We start from the raw sequence: 15671 nt of genomic DNA on the forward strand, positions 1-15671 counted from the left end.
AGCCTTTTGATGAACATGTAATATCCAGGAATTCACATCATAGGCACTGAACAAAACAACAAAATTATGATTCAGTTAATTGAGAAAATAATCTGCAGATCTATGGAATTAATTGAAATAATCATTAGTTACAGCCTTAATTTCCTCTGCAAGAAGTGGAAATGAAAGACTGGTCTTATACTGGAGATCAATAAGATGTGATGCTCCTCTAGTTGTGGGAACCAGAATGATGTTGATCAATGAAGTGAAGGACAGAGGGCACAAGACAGGATGATGCCTCAAAGATGATGTATCTGAGTCTGCTGAGTCACTTCCTTTCATGGTTCAGGTGTGCAAATGGGTTTCAAGGACCAGTCAGTCTATACTCTTCTGGATGTTCCTTAAGATGGACTTAAGATGAAGGGAGACCAAGCATTTGCTGTGTTTGCCTCTAAACTTTGGAATACTTTACCTCTTACTATCAGGTTATCCAGCTCAACTGAGATTTTTTTTTAAACTTCTCAAAACTCACCTAAATGCCAGTGCTTTTTTAAATTGATGATTTTCTTTCTTGTTTTTCTTTTCGTTCAAGATACTTTTAACTTGAGCCAAGGCCTTTCATCATTTAGACTGAAGTTAATTTGATGGCTTTTTGTTTAATCTCTGTGCACCCAACACTCAGGACAGACTCCACCTCTGACCTGCACGAGAAACTGCGTATCCACTTGGTTAAGCTTCACTCTGCTTTGTGGTAGAGCAGATCGAAGCCGAGATCAGAGGAATGTCTCTGCAAAGATGGAGAGACGGAGAGAGGTGAGGAGAGCAGAGAGGGTTAATCCTCTGGAGGAAAGAGGCGAGGCTTCATCAAAAGGGGCCAAAGTGAGGTGGAAACATGCAATATTGATGGAGGAAGAGGAGAAGGGAAGGGAGAGGAGAATATGGCTGGTAGATGAGAGGAAGAGACTGTTCAGACAGGTGTCTGACCACAAGTTAGGTTACTGAGTTATTGCTGGCTGAAAAAATACCCAAATTTAGGCACCATCACTCATGATTTCTTGCTTTCATTTCCAGAATAAAGTCCTGAACATTGATGGAGTCAAGGTGAAGCTCCAGGTAAGAACTTTTTAATTTATCCTGTTTTCAACCCTGCTATTCTTGCTAAATGCTCTAAGTTGACACATGGTGAGATGAAGTAAAGCTCTGTTGGTGGCCTTATTATATCATTACTGTGAAGACAGTAATGATCTTGGCACAAAAAGCCCCTAAAAGATAGTTACTGTATGTTTTATCCATCTCCATGAATACTTTCCATTTGACTTTGAGTAGTTCTTCCCTACTACACACTTCATTCACTGTTATGAGAAATGGCATCCATGCTGAGAACAACTTAGTATTGTTGATATTTCTGTCAAACGGAGCAAGTAATAATGATCTTAATTAGGGGCTGAAGGATACTGGTGGAGTGATCCTCTGCTCTGTGATGTGTTCATTTGGAGTTATTTTTCCTCCTGTAATTGCCATTCTTCATTATTGCCATTTGGATCCTGAGGGGATGGTTGCCCCAGGGGATAATCAGGAGGCAGAGCCAACCATCAAAGCTGACATGTCAAAGAGAGAGAAATTGATTAGCATGCAAAGGGAATGACAAGGATCCAAACAGGTGAGGGTCCAGAAAAAAATGCTGAAAAAATGGGGAATGTTTTTTTTATTTTAAAAAAGTAATGGTGTCAGCCAACCTGCACAGGCCTTCTTTAGGGTTAGAAGGAAATGTAATTGCCATCAGAACCAAACAGTGATGTCTGATGAGAAAGAAGGAAGGAAAGAAGGACTTAATTAGCCTTATTCCACTGTGGTCAGAGAATGGGGTGAGTGAATATCGACCACAGCTGATTTATATTCAGTATCATGACCAGGGCAATGCAAAGGCATTAAAACTTAGTAATTAATGGCCTTTTACTATACTGTAAATATACGATGCTCTGACCTTAGAGCTGCACTAATCAATATTTTTATATTAACCATGGATCAAATAACTGCATGTAATGTACAAAGGGTCACTTGTATTGACTAACCTACAGAGAATTATCACCCTTCCCATCTGCAGTTCCTCTCAGCTCTACAGCACATTTCAGTGTCTTTCAGCTCATTGTTTTGGCCCACAACTTTACAGTTTCACCGCTCTCATCAACCCTGTTTCACTGTATTCAGCAATAAAGTTCCGATAAACATAAAGGACTTATTCATCAAGTGGACATTAACACTACTCCAAATGAATGCTAAGGTTAGTTCTTGTCAGCTGCTTGTGCAAACAGGCAACCATTTGCTAACAGTTTACAACTTCATTGTGGTAGTATGGTGGTAATAAACCTATGGTGATAATATCTTACAGCTCTCTATTTACAGTTAACTGTGCTGCCCCTAAGTATTCAAAAAATCAATAATGCAGCATTAATTATAGATCTTTTTCAGTGTCAAATTCATGAGACTATGGACTGTTCAATATTAATGTGTCTTTTTCCATATTCACGACTTATCAGATATAACAGAAGTAAATTGAATGGAGGGCTTCACAATGAGCTCTATGAGCAAACAGAAAAGCTATTAAAAAGATAAAAAACTCTCTCTCTGTTCACTGATTATCTTCCCCTCATTCTCTGCAGATCTGGGACACAGCCGGACAGGAGCGGTTCCGTAGTGTCACTCATGCCTACTACCGTGACGCCCATGGTGAGACACTCACACCTGTATACTCTTTTATGAATGTTATACCATAGAGGGTTTACTATTCTTAGTTACAAGCAATCTCTAATTGCTGTTCGCCCTCAGGTCTTTTACATGCCAGTCAGGCCAGTGTCCCACTTTGCAGATTATGGCCTTATGATAGTGCTGTGTTAGTGTTACACCTTCATGTTCATTTACCACTTGATGCATAAGCAGTGGATAATGATGTTTTGGTATTGGTGTGGTGGATTACATGAGTGTTTTATGACAGGTGGGGAAGAAACCCTAAAACACATGCACTGTATTTTTCTATGTGTACAGTGAAATTGAGCCATGAATATAAAGTTTTTATCCTTAACATAATTCACAGGCCTGTTAGTATCAAGGCGTACAGGATTTTTTCTTTTTTTCACCTGTGGAATATTATTATGTGCTGAGGTTTTATAACTCTTCTCCTTGGATAGAAGGACAGCACATTCAGGATTGATGGGACCCTTTCATGCTCAGTAATCAGTCCTCAGTGATGGGTGTGTGTTTGTGTACAGCTGTAAGTGGAAATACCATTGGTTTTTCATAAAGCCAGGATTCAAGGCAGAGCTGCTTTTAGGAAATTGCTTGAATCAAATGGGCTGCAACTAATGATGATTTTCATTATCGATTAATCTGCTGGTTATTTACTCGATTAATCAGGTAATTGTTTTGTCTATAAAATGTTAGAAAATAGTGAAAAATGCCCATTATGATTTCTTACAGCCCAAGGTGACGTATTCAAATGTGTAGTGGTTGTCCGATCCATAGTCTAAAGCCCAAAATACAATATTCAGTTAACTATCATGTATAGCCCTGTTTGGACCAAACGTTCCAGGTACTTTGAAAGCAGAGTTATTTGTATTTACTGTATGAGTTGGATGTCATGAATGAATGAAAAGAAGAAATACAGAGGAGGAAAATGAAATGGAAACTAAGTTCATCTGTCTCCACAGTAAAGCATCTGTTGAGTTTTTGATGGATTTGTGCTTTAGAATGTAGCCACCATGAAACAATCAGAAAATAAAGTTTTATTTCTCTCATTCATTGGCTTTGTTCTCGCTACCGCTGCTCCCTCTCTTTATTCAGTCTCTAGCTCGCTTGACCACCACCACGCTGTCTCTCTTTTTTAGAATGAGTCAGGAAGCCGACAACAAAGCCTCACTTTAATTTTAATGTTAGCAATGAAGAGAAATGTCATCCCTTCATCCTGAACTGGTCTTAAATCAATACTATAGTACTTCCTTGTTTTATGAATGAAGTAGCACACAAGTTGAAGTAGCTGCGCTGTGTATGTTTGACCAATCAGCGAGGGTCATCCCTGCAAACCCCAATCCCAAAGTTCTTGTACATTTTGAAAAGACTACCCTCCCAACAGGAACCTTTTGGGGGGTAAAACAATCTCCCTGGAACTTAATTTAGACTCTGGTCCCTCCGGTGGAACCACAGTTAGAGGAACTGAGTTCCTCAGAAGGTTCTTTGTCCCTGGGGAAAGTTCATGTGGTGTAAATACGGCTTATGACATGTAAAAGCTTCAAATTTTTACATTTGAGAAGCTACAAACAGCAAATGTTTGGCATTTTTCCATAAAAAATGACAAAAATTAATCAGATTAATTTTCTCTCAATCAAGTAATTGACTAATGTGTTGCAGCTCTTGCAATAAAAGAAATATATCTTATGGTTTAGTTAGTCATCCTTCATCTTTATTTCACTATCCAAGTGAGTTTGTGGTTGGAGAATTCCAAATAAAACACACATACAGCATCTGTTAGCAACACTATGTATAGTGAAATACACATCCATGTCCTGGGAGTCATTTGTTCAAATTGGTATTGTCAAGTAAAAGCCAAGGACTCTGAGGCTATTATACAGGACCAGGAGTGTAAATACCATTCTTGCATGATGTTAGCCCATATTGTCGAATCACACAGACTGCTAAATATCTTTATAGAGTAAGTTATTCAGTGACAGCATGACGTGCATTGACTTGCATAGTCTGGATATTATCTTTAGTTTCCTGACTTTTCTCTGAGGGGCAAACGTGGCTTTGCTCCTTTTTTGGTACTTGATATTCATACATTGTTGCAGTAGGTGTCATTTTGTCCCCACATACGTACGGAGAATGTATCACCTGGTTTTGTCTGTTAATCTCAGGGCAGTCAAGGATCCGTGTGATCAAAAGGAAGTTTTACTGTCTCATTGTGTATTTCTCCTTAAGTCCATTTAAGTTTATGCAACTGAACAGGGCCAGGTTGTGTGTGTGCATGCATATGGGTGTTTGTGTGTGACCAACCGCATGCATACATGATTTAGTGAGTGTAAATTATCTGTGTCTGTGTATTATCCTCATTATGCGTGTCATGGTTTGGCGGTTAGCCTGCATAATTATAGCAGAATTTATTTGTCCCTGTCTCCTGGAGGGAGGGGGAACCCAGAGGACTTTTAGCAGGTCCAGTTTCAGGCACGATGCCTGGGAACATATCTTCCACTGAAAACCACATCTCTCAGCTTTTTGGATTGTAGTCTTAGACATCTCAGTGTCAGTGATTTACAATTACTTTTCCATTACTGCGATAAGTATATCCTTGGATAAATTCAGGCAGTTGCACTATTGATGCCACAGAGCAGGGTATTACATCAAGAATATCCACACATACTAATCCTTAGAGACGTGACCTTTTTAAATGTTTAACACCTTCTCACCTGTCTGTTGTAAGCTGTTGTGAGCTGGAGTGAGAAAAGAACAAGAAATAGCCCCTCGGTTTTACCGGAGAAACAATAAAAGGTTTGAGATTTTGTATAAGATCTGAATATTCCACTTTATCGGTGGCCCTTGTAGGATTCATAAACACTTGACAAGCTCATGTAAATGAAGAACATCAAAAAACTTCTTTTGTGAGTCCTAACGGCAATATAACAGCCCACTCCAGTCATAACTTCAATACCCATCTAGATACCGAGCCTATAAATGCTGCCGAACAATTCCTTGCAACTTTGTCTAACCTGAACAAACTCCTGTTTCAGCATAAGACTGTCAGTGAGCTTATGAAGTCTCTGAAGTGTCGTACGAAAAGGTCTCTTACAGTCTATTTTTCCCCAGCTTTCAGTGTTATGTTCAAACAAAAGTACATACATTTTGATCTGCCTGCTTACCTTGATACTGTGCGTACTCTTGGCTGTCTGTTTCTCTGTGATTCCCCAAAACACTGAAAACAAAATCTTTGTCTGCAAAGTCGACTTTTTGTCTTCCTTTTATCCCAACAGAGAAGTGATCATGTTACACAAGCAGTCTTAGCAGGTTTTAGAGTAAGCCCTGGTGACTTTTTGCCTGTTTGAAGCTGCACTGTACATTGGTCTACATCAAAGTTTCTCTGTGAAATGCCAGCCGACCTTGGGCAAAGCTATGCTTTGAATTATATGAATCTTTAACTGCCGTGTCTGGCAGAGGGTAAAAACAAAATAATCAATGTTCAAGTGAATTTTTTTTTTCTCTTTTTGTATATGATATTGGTGCTAGTTTTACAGCAGAATATGAAAGTGATATAATTTGGCTGGATGTAGGAATATTAAAGGTGCAAAAAATAAGATTTTGTTGGCCAATAGGACATATATCTTCAAAGGTGTGATAAGGTGATTAAAAGGCATAACTAGCAATTTAATAGTAATATTACTACTAGTAATTTAACACCACATTGAAAGGCATTGGTTCAATGAAGTTTCAAGTCTTCAAGCACACCCAACAGTGATGTCAGGGTGAATACACTTTGCTGACTACACATGTCAGCAAAAACAAAATTTTCTGATGACGTTAAGTTATTCTTTAATGATTACCACACCTGATGCCAAGATTTCTGCTTTTTGAAACTCTCATTCAAGCCTCTAGTCTCTGCTCTGAAACCAAAAACTCTCATTTTCCCTCAACCTCTGGCCATTATTTCAAACTTACCAAAAACTGAGGATGGTGCTAAAAGCAAGCAATGCACTTTATGGTACACCACAAATACTAATCTCTATTTAACAGTACTGTACAGTTGAAGTAAATCAGTGGAGGCTGGTCCATAGAGGCAGAGGAGGTTGATCCTCCTCTATTTTTTGAGAGGCAAAAGGGAGATCAAAAAATAAAAAAGAATATTTGGTTGAAATAAACCATTACAAATCTCAGTATTATTTATAAAGTATTTTTTCTCTCTTCTTTGGAAAAAATCCATTATTGAAATTCTGTTTAAAATGCTTCAACAGCGACACCTGCAGGGCGGGAGGAGAAAGGGCAGTGTGTGAAGTGGTGGGGGGGGGCACAATTGGTGGAGGTGGAGTGGGGGACAGAGGAGGACGGGTGCTTGCTGTCCTCCGCAGGGTGGGATCTCTTACATTGGACTTAATGTATTTCATTTTTTTCATGCTAATCTGTGATTGGCCATGACACGTAAAATGACGCTCCAAGGGAGGCTGTCCTCCCTTACCAATCAACAACCAGAATGCAATATTGACATCGAGTTGGTCCAATGATAGTTTCCAGATTTCATCTTCCATTCTCTCCACTGTAAGGCAGAGTAGCAGCAGTAGATAGCTCCTTGCGTTAGCCAATGCAACAGCTGGCTTGTTGTAGCAGCCTGAAGGACTCTTTATACATCCATGGAAGGACTGTTAAGGACTGTTAAGCTAATGGGAGAAATGATCTGGACTGGGCAGCGCAGCAGCAGCAGGACGATGCCGGGGAGGCTGGAGAGAGAAGCAACCGGAGAAACAAACAGTTAACTCGTTTGTCATTGTTGCTAATGATATCAGACTGGTTAAGCAGCAGCCACAAAGTTCTGTTAACTAACAAACAAGATGACCAACAGTCACAAATGGACGTTATGACATGAATACTTCATCTCCATGATAGAAAGAAGAAGACGTCAGATAACGTGAGTCAGATACAGCTTCTCTCTCTCTGTCTCTTTGGCCGCTAATTTCATCTCTGATGGTTAAATCTCTGTGTGGCTTTTTTTGTGTTTCTTATCTCCTTAACAAGAATGCAGCAGAGGTCATATAATGTGTTGTGGGTAACGTTAGTTTGCTTGTTGAAGTTACAGTGAGCTGTCTGGACTCACTCATTCATTTGTTTTTAATTGAGTGGTTGTTCAGACACCTGTTGATGTTGTATGATTAGTGTGCAGGAGGTCTGGCTGCTTGCTTCTGACAGTGTCTTTAGTTTGTTTTAAGCTGAGCCGTATATTGAGTAATAAGCTTAAAGTAACTGGAATAACAAGTGTTAACTAGTGGAGTAACGGATCGTAGTTGATCCGTGATCCATACGGTTTTCCTCCATGTTGGTTTTCCTCCTGTCCTTCTCAATTTTTTGAGTCGCCAGCCGTCACTGAAGTAAATACACAAAACTTAACAGCAACCGCACACCATGCACACTTTTGACAAAGTAATTGCAAAGTCTGACCGCATCTCAAGCTTTAAATAATGAATGACAATAACATGAGGCCAGAAAGCTGCACTATATTTGACGCCGACAGCTACAAATCAAATTCTGCCTAAAAGACTTTGGTCAGCCGTGGATTACTGTAACTGTTATATTTATATGCAATAAGATTGATGTTTCAGCCAGTAACTGTGACATTATGACACACTAAAGGATTCATAGTTAGCTCTGTTTGGAAAGGCCTGCCGGCCGCACTTTCATGACTTTAAACCCATTTACACACACACAATGTTTGACATGCAAACACACATTCCTGCATGAAGCCAAACCGTACTATGATGAATGGAGTTAATTGTTGCTGCCATAACTTTTGGGGGCTAGAGCAATGCTGCAGGCAGAGAAAGTCCAGAGCTAAAGTGCCAGTACCTCCAGGGAGCTGACGAGTGTGGGAGGGTGGAGGGAGTCTGTGAGTTAGGAGACGCGGTGAGATAGGCTTGTAGAGAGGATTATTTTTGATGTTGGTGGATATAAAATGTATCTGCTGTGTGGGAGAAGAAGACAGCCATCAGATATTTTCTCATTTGAAAAAAAATTCAGTGATTATTTACAGTAGTTTGAGTTTTCAGGATGTTTTCAACAGTTTATGTGCTTATCTTGGTTTAGTTTATTTGTCTATACTGTGATAAAAAAAACATAAAACTACAACGAGGAAAAAATGTGATGATAAAAAGAAACCAAACAAAACACAAAGAATAAATGTAAATTACAGTTTTACTCAGAAAGGTTGTTGGAGAAAAACAAAAGGCTGCAAAACATTTCACCCCTCAAAAGCATCCATGTCTGAGTCAGAACAGAAACAACATCATGGGAGCCCGTAAGTCTCCTTTTACACAGCAATTTCACACAACTGTTCATTTGCACAGATTGATGGAAGGCTCTCTGTTCAGGCATTTTCTTCCAAATCCAAATTAAGTTGGATTCAGAAGCCTCCAATCTCTTACTTTCACTTGGTCTTTGATTTGTTTGCCCTGTCTTCATCTGATATCTCATTAGATACTTTAGCCAGTGAACTGGATGCTGGAATACTAAACTGATCTATAAACTCCACAATTTAATCCAGTTTATAAACTACTCTGCTAAAAAAATACAAATTTAGTAAAAATAGTTATGTAAAATGTATGCATCAAAGACAACAAATTAAAACTTTTCAAATAAAGGAAATGAAATGTTGGAGTGTGAATGTGAAGAAAAGATGAAGTTTTCTCCAATTCCCATCGCTGTTCTTCCATCTTTGTTTTTATCTTTCCTCCTCATCAATGTCATTGTTTTCTCCTTTAAAGTGTCTTGCCAATTAAGCTCTTTGTCCTTTGTGTTGCCTTTCATTTCTGTTCTTTTTCATCTCAACATATCTTTGTGTATTCTGCGCCCGCAGTCTCTGTTCATCCAAACCTCAATTTCACTGTTCCACTTGCCAATAAATCTCATTGTTTCCGGTGCTTAAAAGAAAACACACACAACTGATTTGGTTAACTTCTCATAAATAACAATTGACGCTGACCTTTACAGATACTGGAAAAAATTATGAATAGAGAACAGCTTTTGGAAAGGATGCTTAATCCAGAAATACATGCATGAATCTGCACGGGCACACACACAGTTTATGATTTTCTGTGTCCTGATTTCAACCATTGAGTGATAACAGATAGCAAAAGAGTGAGAAACACCTCCAGGACAAAGGCAGAACTCAGTTTTATTACACAGCTGTCAGTGTCCATTAAGTTCATCTCTCTTGGACCGCCTCCTTTCTCAGCTGCACAGCCCCTCGCTGCTTCTCAAATACCTGCGCTCTCCCTGGGCGAGCTGCTCCATAGATGGATATGGGGACATGGACTGATGCATCTCCGCAGTTCAGAAGGCCCTTTCAGTCTCTTTTTCTCATTTTCAGCATCGTTCATGCTGTTAAGTTGATTACACACATACATGCTATATGTATATTTTTGCCAGAAAAAGGCAGTACTCTAATTTCATTATTCAATTAAGGTCATCTGAAGACTAAATTAGAAGTGGAACTGCTTATACAAAATATTTAATATAGTGTGACGTTGTGTTTTTGAAAAAGTTTAAATAAGAAAGGCGTGGCTGATGCTTGTGAATAAATAACCTAAAGATTATCTTGTTACAGCTAACACTGCAAGAGCTAGCAACAAGGTGCTTTGTAAATTCAACAGTGTAAAAAACATAACTTCCAAAATGTTACTGTATTCCTACTGTATTACATGTTAGCCTCTCCTGTATGCTACTACACATCTTTACTGACTCAAGCTCATCTGTTTATTATCTTGAACTCTGGTTTTTAGGTGGTTTGGCTGACTGCGCACCTTTTTTTTTTTTAATTCCCTCATTATGCTATTGTCTTTGTTAGTATTCACATGTATCATTTTTGTCCATTTTTGCTGTTTAGAGCTGCAACGATATGTCGACAGAAAATTGTCAACTATTTTGATAATTAATCATTTTGAGTACTTTTTTTTTAAGAAAAAAAACCACTAATATCCTCTTGTTCCAGTCCTGCCTAAATGTGTTAGTGGACTTTGTCAGGCAAGAGAGAGAGCATGGATTATTCAGCCCTGTCAGCGTGCCCAGGGTGAAAACGAACTCAGTAATCATAATCATAATTCAATTATAAAGGGAATTGAGACATCAGTGCGAAAGATTAAATTAAACATTTGCTGAGCTTTCCGCCAAACCATTTTATGTGAATATAAAACAATTTGCAGTCATGAATTTCAAAATGACACACTAATACTTGTCTCTGTTCCTTTCAGCTCTGCTTCTGCTGTATGATGTCACCAACAAAACGTCATTTGACAACATACAGGTAGGCTGCCTTTTGTTGTTCTTCGTTTGTTCCAGCTGTTATTACTACTTTGAAGCCTCTGAAATGTTTTTGTGCTTTATCCAGCAATTTCTGTCAATTTCATTCTCTCACTCTGTCTTTTTCATACTTAACTTCCACACAAATCATTATTCCTTCATAAACATGCTATGCTATATCAGTGAAGACAATTTTGGGATTGTGAATAATTGGATATGTGCAACAGATGTCATGCTGAACAAACACGGTTAGTTGAAATTATTCATTTAATTAATTTTGCCTCGGCCCATCAGAATAGATTTATGAAAGAAAGGCTGGAGCTAAATCAGTGCTCTGTAACATCTGATGCATCAATCATTATGAATCAATGACTGGCTGTATGATACCGCTTTGTAATGCCAAGATGCTGGGTTTCATGTCAGTGTTGTTTGTGGCGACATCATTAACCCACATTTTCATCAAAATCAGTCAGTGTGACAGATGGTTTAGCAGGAAAAGCGATATGAAGGTCTCCTCCGGCTTTGTTGGAGAATAAATAAAAAGGAGGAGAGAAAAACAACAGAACAAACGAGAGAAGTAGGAATGGGGAAGATTGAATTTGAGGGATAGCACGGTCAGCTCTGAGCTTCAGTTTTTTAAAACTATGTTCTTTCTATGGACCAATGAGAATATTCAACTGTCCATTCATCTGGTAGACCTCCAGTCTCTTTTTTTCATCCCTCTCTTTCTCTCTCCACTAGGCTCTAATGTCCCCAACAAGAGGACAAATATAGGATTTTGAATGTGACCTGGTTTGACTTTACTCCTTTGGCAGTCAGAGCCAGCAACATGTACCATAATTAGTTTGTCAGTATTCAGTTTTAGCATGAAGACCGTGTTAGAAACCCTAGATTGAAAGAGAGCCGTATCTCCTCTGTTCTGGGTCAGCATTCACTGCCCAGTCTTTACATTTCTTTTCCCAGAGCACCATACCTCCCAAGTTAATTAAACTGAAAAAAGAACGGCTTTTATCAACCAATTTAGTTGAGTTAAGTCATATTTTATTAATCCCTTTAGGGAAAATTGTCTTCTGCATGTGACTCACCACAACTATTATAGAGCAGTGGGCAGCCACACTTCAGGGTACAGACACAGAGGCCAGCATCTTGGTCAATAGCAGGAGTATTCCTAGAAGGCTTGCTCACTTCTCCACCACCAAACCATCATGGGGAAAACATGCAGATTTGACTTAAAAAGGTCCCAGTCGGCCCTGGTGATGTTCGAACTGTGCTGACCACTGAGCCACTGTGGTGCCTGTTCTGCTTGTTTGGTACAGACTGTTAAATGTTCTGGCTGTATGAACTCTTGACAACAGGGCTGAAAACAGATTAGATGATGAAGATGAAACTGATAGGAATCGCCAGACTACTCATGCAAAGGAAACCATTCATCAGACCAGGGAATTTTATTTCCTTCATAACCAGATTGACTGGATGTACAGCTTCATAAACTGAAGGTTTACATGAAAGATTCTTGTAGGGAAACTGTAAAAAACTGAAAAAAAGGTTGGTTGATGCAACACACAACAGTTTACAAATCAAATCACAATCTTGGCTGCCGAGACATATTCTCTTTATTGAGTCAGCTAAGGAAAAGAAAATTTAGCACAGAGGGCAGAAAGCCAACCTGGCACAAGGAATCTCAGATTTTATTTTTGTTCTTTATTAATTATCTACATATTCATAAAAATGACTTTGCAGCATGCATTGGCCACTATAAATACTTTTTGTTTTTGTATTTTATTCAGATAGGTATTTAGATAATACAGTAATGTTTTGAGGCCAGAGAAGAAGGAAAAGAAATAATAAAAGATGCAAAGGAGGAATCAAACAGTTACTACAATCCTTCAATAAAATAAATATTTCCCTCATGTGAAAAACAGGCTAAACAACACTACTCAACCCATTTGACGAATATACATTTCTCATTTTACCGCCTGTTGAAGTCAAATCTTTAGCACTTAGGATGGTAAAATGGCAGCTTTTCAGAAACATCCATCTCCTCAATTTCCCGCCTTCATAGTGCCACTGCTGTGAGAGGGAGTGAAGTCGTGCCATCTGATGTCACTATGCCATCATACCTGCTGTTTCTCTCTGTGTAGTAAGTGTACCCTGCAACAGAAGGGGTGGCAATTTCCAACTGCTATAATTGACATTAGCCAACAGACCAGCAAAGGGGCTGTTAAGGGAAGGAGAGGTTGTTTGTCACCAGCTGGAGAAATATGATATGCCCGTCTGCCTTGAGAGATCGCAAAATGTGCTTCTTTAGCTCCATATGTGAATAGCAGCTCAAGGAGAGACGGAGGGAAAGGAGAGACGGAGGGACGAATCATGTGCAGGAAGTGGCAGGGAAGGACACTGATATGTTGGGCAGGCAGTAACAGAGGGGAGGTGAACGGTCAACCATCCGTAAAAATGTCTCTAGCTCTCTCTATGATGAGCTGGTGTGTCTACAGAGGACCTTCAGCCTTTGTTTTATGTCTCCACAATGCAATCCATGGCGCCTCAGGCTCTGAGCTTTTCTGTCCAAAAATCTCCGCCTCAGCCAACTGGGAGGACACTGATGCAAAGAACCTGAAATGTCTACACAAACTGTCCTTCACACTGTTGTGCCCTGAATTATTCTATGTATGAGCTTTCAGTATTCTGTGTACACAATAAACAGTGTATATGTTGAATGCCAGACAGTAAAAATTCCTATTTTCATTATCAATTAATCTGTCAATTATTTTTTGATTAATCATTAAGTCTGTATATTGTCACAAAAATGTGGCAAATTTCCATCACAGTTTCTCATAACCCAAGGTGACATCTTCAAATTGCTTGTTTTTTCCAACCAAATGTCCAAACTGTTTTCAATTAACAATGATATAAAACTGAGGAAGAAATCCTCATATTTGAAAAGCTGGAATTAGTGAATTGTGAATTGCTTGATAATCAAAATAGTTTAACCAATGGTTACTAAATGATTAATCAATTAATCGTTTCCACACTAATCCAGTGATCCAACCTTTTCTAAACTTCATCCATACATACCTGTACCATATTTACATAGTTCTGGCATTATTGTTTTACCTCAATTACTTTACTACAGTGAAATATCAGGCTACTGTGGAAAATTTGAAAACATGGCCTATCTTCCACCTAAAGTGCCTGAACCTGCATGTTGTAACCTGTAATATGAGGATGTTTTCTCTCTCATGAGTGTAGCCGCTGGACTTGACTCTGTACCACTCATGCAACGTGACATCCTCTCAAAAATTGCTTCACAGCCCAAAACAACAATGACATTTTGGCTTGTCATAGTAGGAAAAGCACAGGTGTAAATAAAATTAGCGATGGCTGAATTGCATTTAGCTGCTTCACTTTCAGGGTCCTGGTGTTGTGCATCCTGGCTTACTGTCATGGTTTACTAAGACATTTGAAGAGAACAGAGCCGTCCTTAATGTTATCAGTAACACCTGTGCTTTTCATGCAATGACTAGTCAAACATTCTGCTGTGAAAAAGACACATCATCACACTAGTCTCTTTTCTTATTAGCTGTATTATGTTACTTTTCACCGAGGCAATGGCGCAGTTTCCCCATGGTGACTGCTGAAGTTTATTATTATTTAAACAGTTCTTAGTCTCCCACAGGTAAATAAGGGGTAATCTTAGGAGGCGCAGATTGACACATCCTTCCCTGCCCTGCTCAGCCTTCCCTCCTTCTTTTCTCATCTCCATATCCTTCCACCGTTCTCACATTGGGTCAATGTCTATTACAGCAAGGGAACATGCTGGTGGCAAGCTACAGATGCCTTCTGGCACACCGCTGCCTAACGAGCACTAACTCATGTTAATGAACGCTAATGGTGATGAATGCTGCTCTGAAGGAAAGGGAGAAATGAGCGGGGCAAATCATTCTCCTCTCCCGCCCTCAGACCCTCTCCTCTCTGTGCTGTATCATTGTCTCCTCAGCTAGGAGGCATTTAGGCAAGCAAAGCATTAACTTCATAGGAGCTGTCCATCATCGCAGGGATAAAGACTTAACATTTAAGGCAAGAAAGGCTCAGTCACAACAATTCATCTCATGCTCTGACACCTTATCTTTTGTATAATTGTTTTTTAAGTGGTTAGAAGATAAGTGTCATTTCTTATAATCTTCAAAGGAGTGTTCATTTTTGTGCGCATGTATTTCAAGCTCCAGCCTGCATCTGAGATGATTCAAGTTATTGAGGTGTTTTATGTAGTCCATGGGGGTCAGTGCCATGAATCAGTCTTTTGTTTATTGAATATAACATCAATAACAATAGAAAGTATTTGTTGGGTGTAAGCCATTGTAACAGAAATACACGAGCCACTTAGTAATCTGATGAATGTCTTCATGTCAGAAGTAGTGCTTGAGGGAGACTATCAGAGTCCATTTAGGCCTCCGCTGCAAATCATTTGTCTGGGTTAAAAATCAGCTGGGCTCCTGAGGTGCCATCAGACAGAACTAGGAATCTTTTGCCTTTGATGATAAAATAAAAAAGATGGTAAAATTTGAATATACACTGCTTTTTGTCCATAAGTTAACCTGCAGTTCCTGAAATGCACAATTTATAAAGTGGAGTAGACTGGTCTGGTGATTAGAAAA

General features: G+C 39.1%; 1 protein-coding gene across 3 annotated transcripts in view; it reads left to right on the forward strand.

Annotated features, from left to right (window-relative positions):
* LOC137168551 (ras-related protein Rab-26-like) overlaps positions 1 to 15671 on the forward strand; it is a 56935-nt gene that overhangs the window by 22635 nt on the left and 18629 nt on the right. For all 3 annotated transcript variants that reach the window (XM_067571198.1, XM_067571200.1, XM_067571199.1), the window contains 3 exons: positions 1051 to 1092; positions 2640 to 2706; positions 10968 to 11020. In XM_067571198.1, the coding sequence (XP_067427299.1) occupies positions 1051 to 1092; positions 2640 to 2706; positions 10968 to 11020 (162 nt within the window). The remainder of the gene's footprint in view (positions 1 to 1050; positions 1093 to 2639; positions 2707 to 10967; positions 11021 to 15671) is intronic.

The sequence above is a fragment of the Thunnus thynnus genome, chromosome 17 (genome assembly GCF_963924715.1).
Source record: "Thunnus thynnus chromosome 17, fThuThy2.1, whole genome shotgun sequence".
NCBI classification, from domain to species: Eukaryota; Metazoa; Chordata; class Actinopteri; order Scombriformes; family Scombridae; genus Thunnus; species Thunnus thynnus.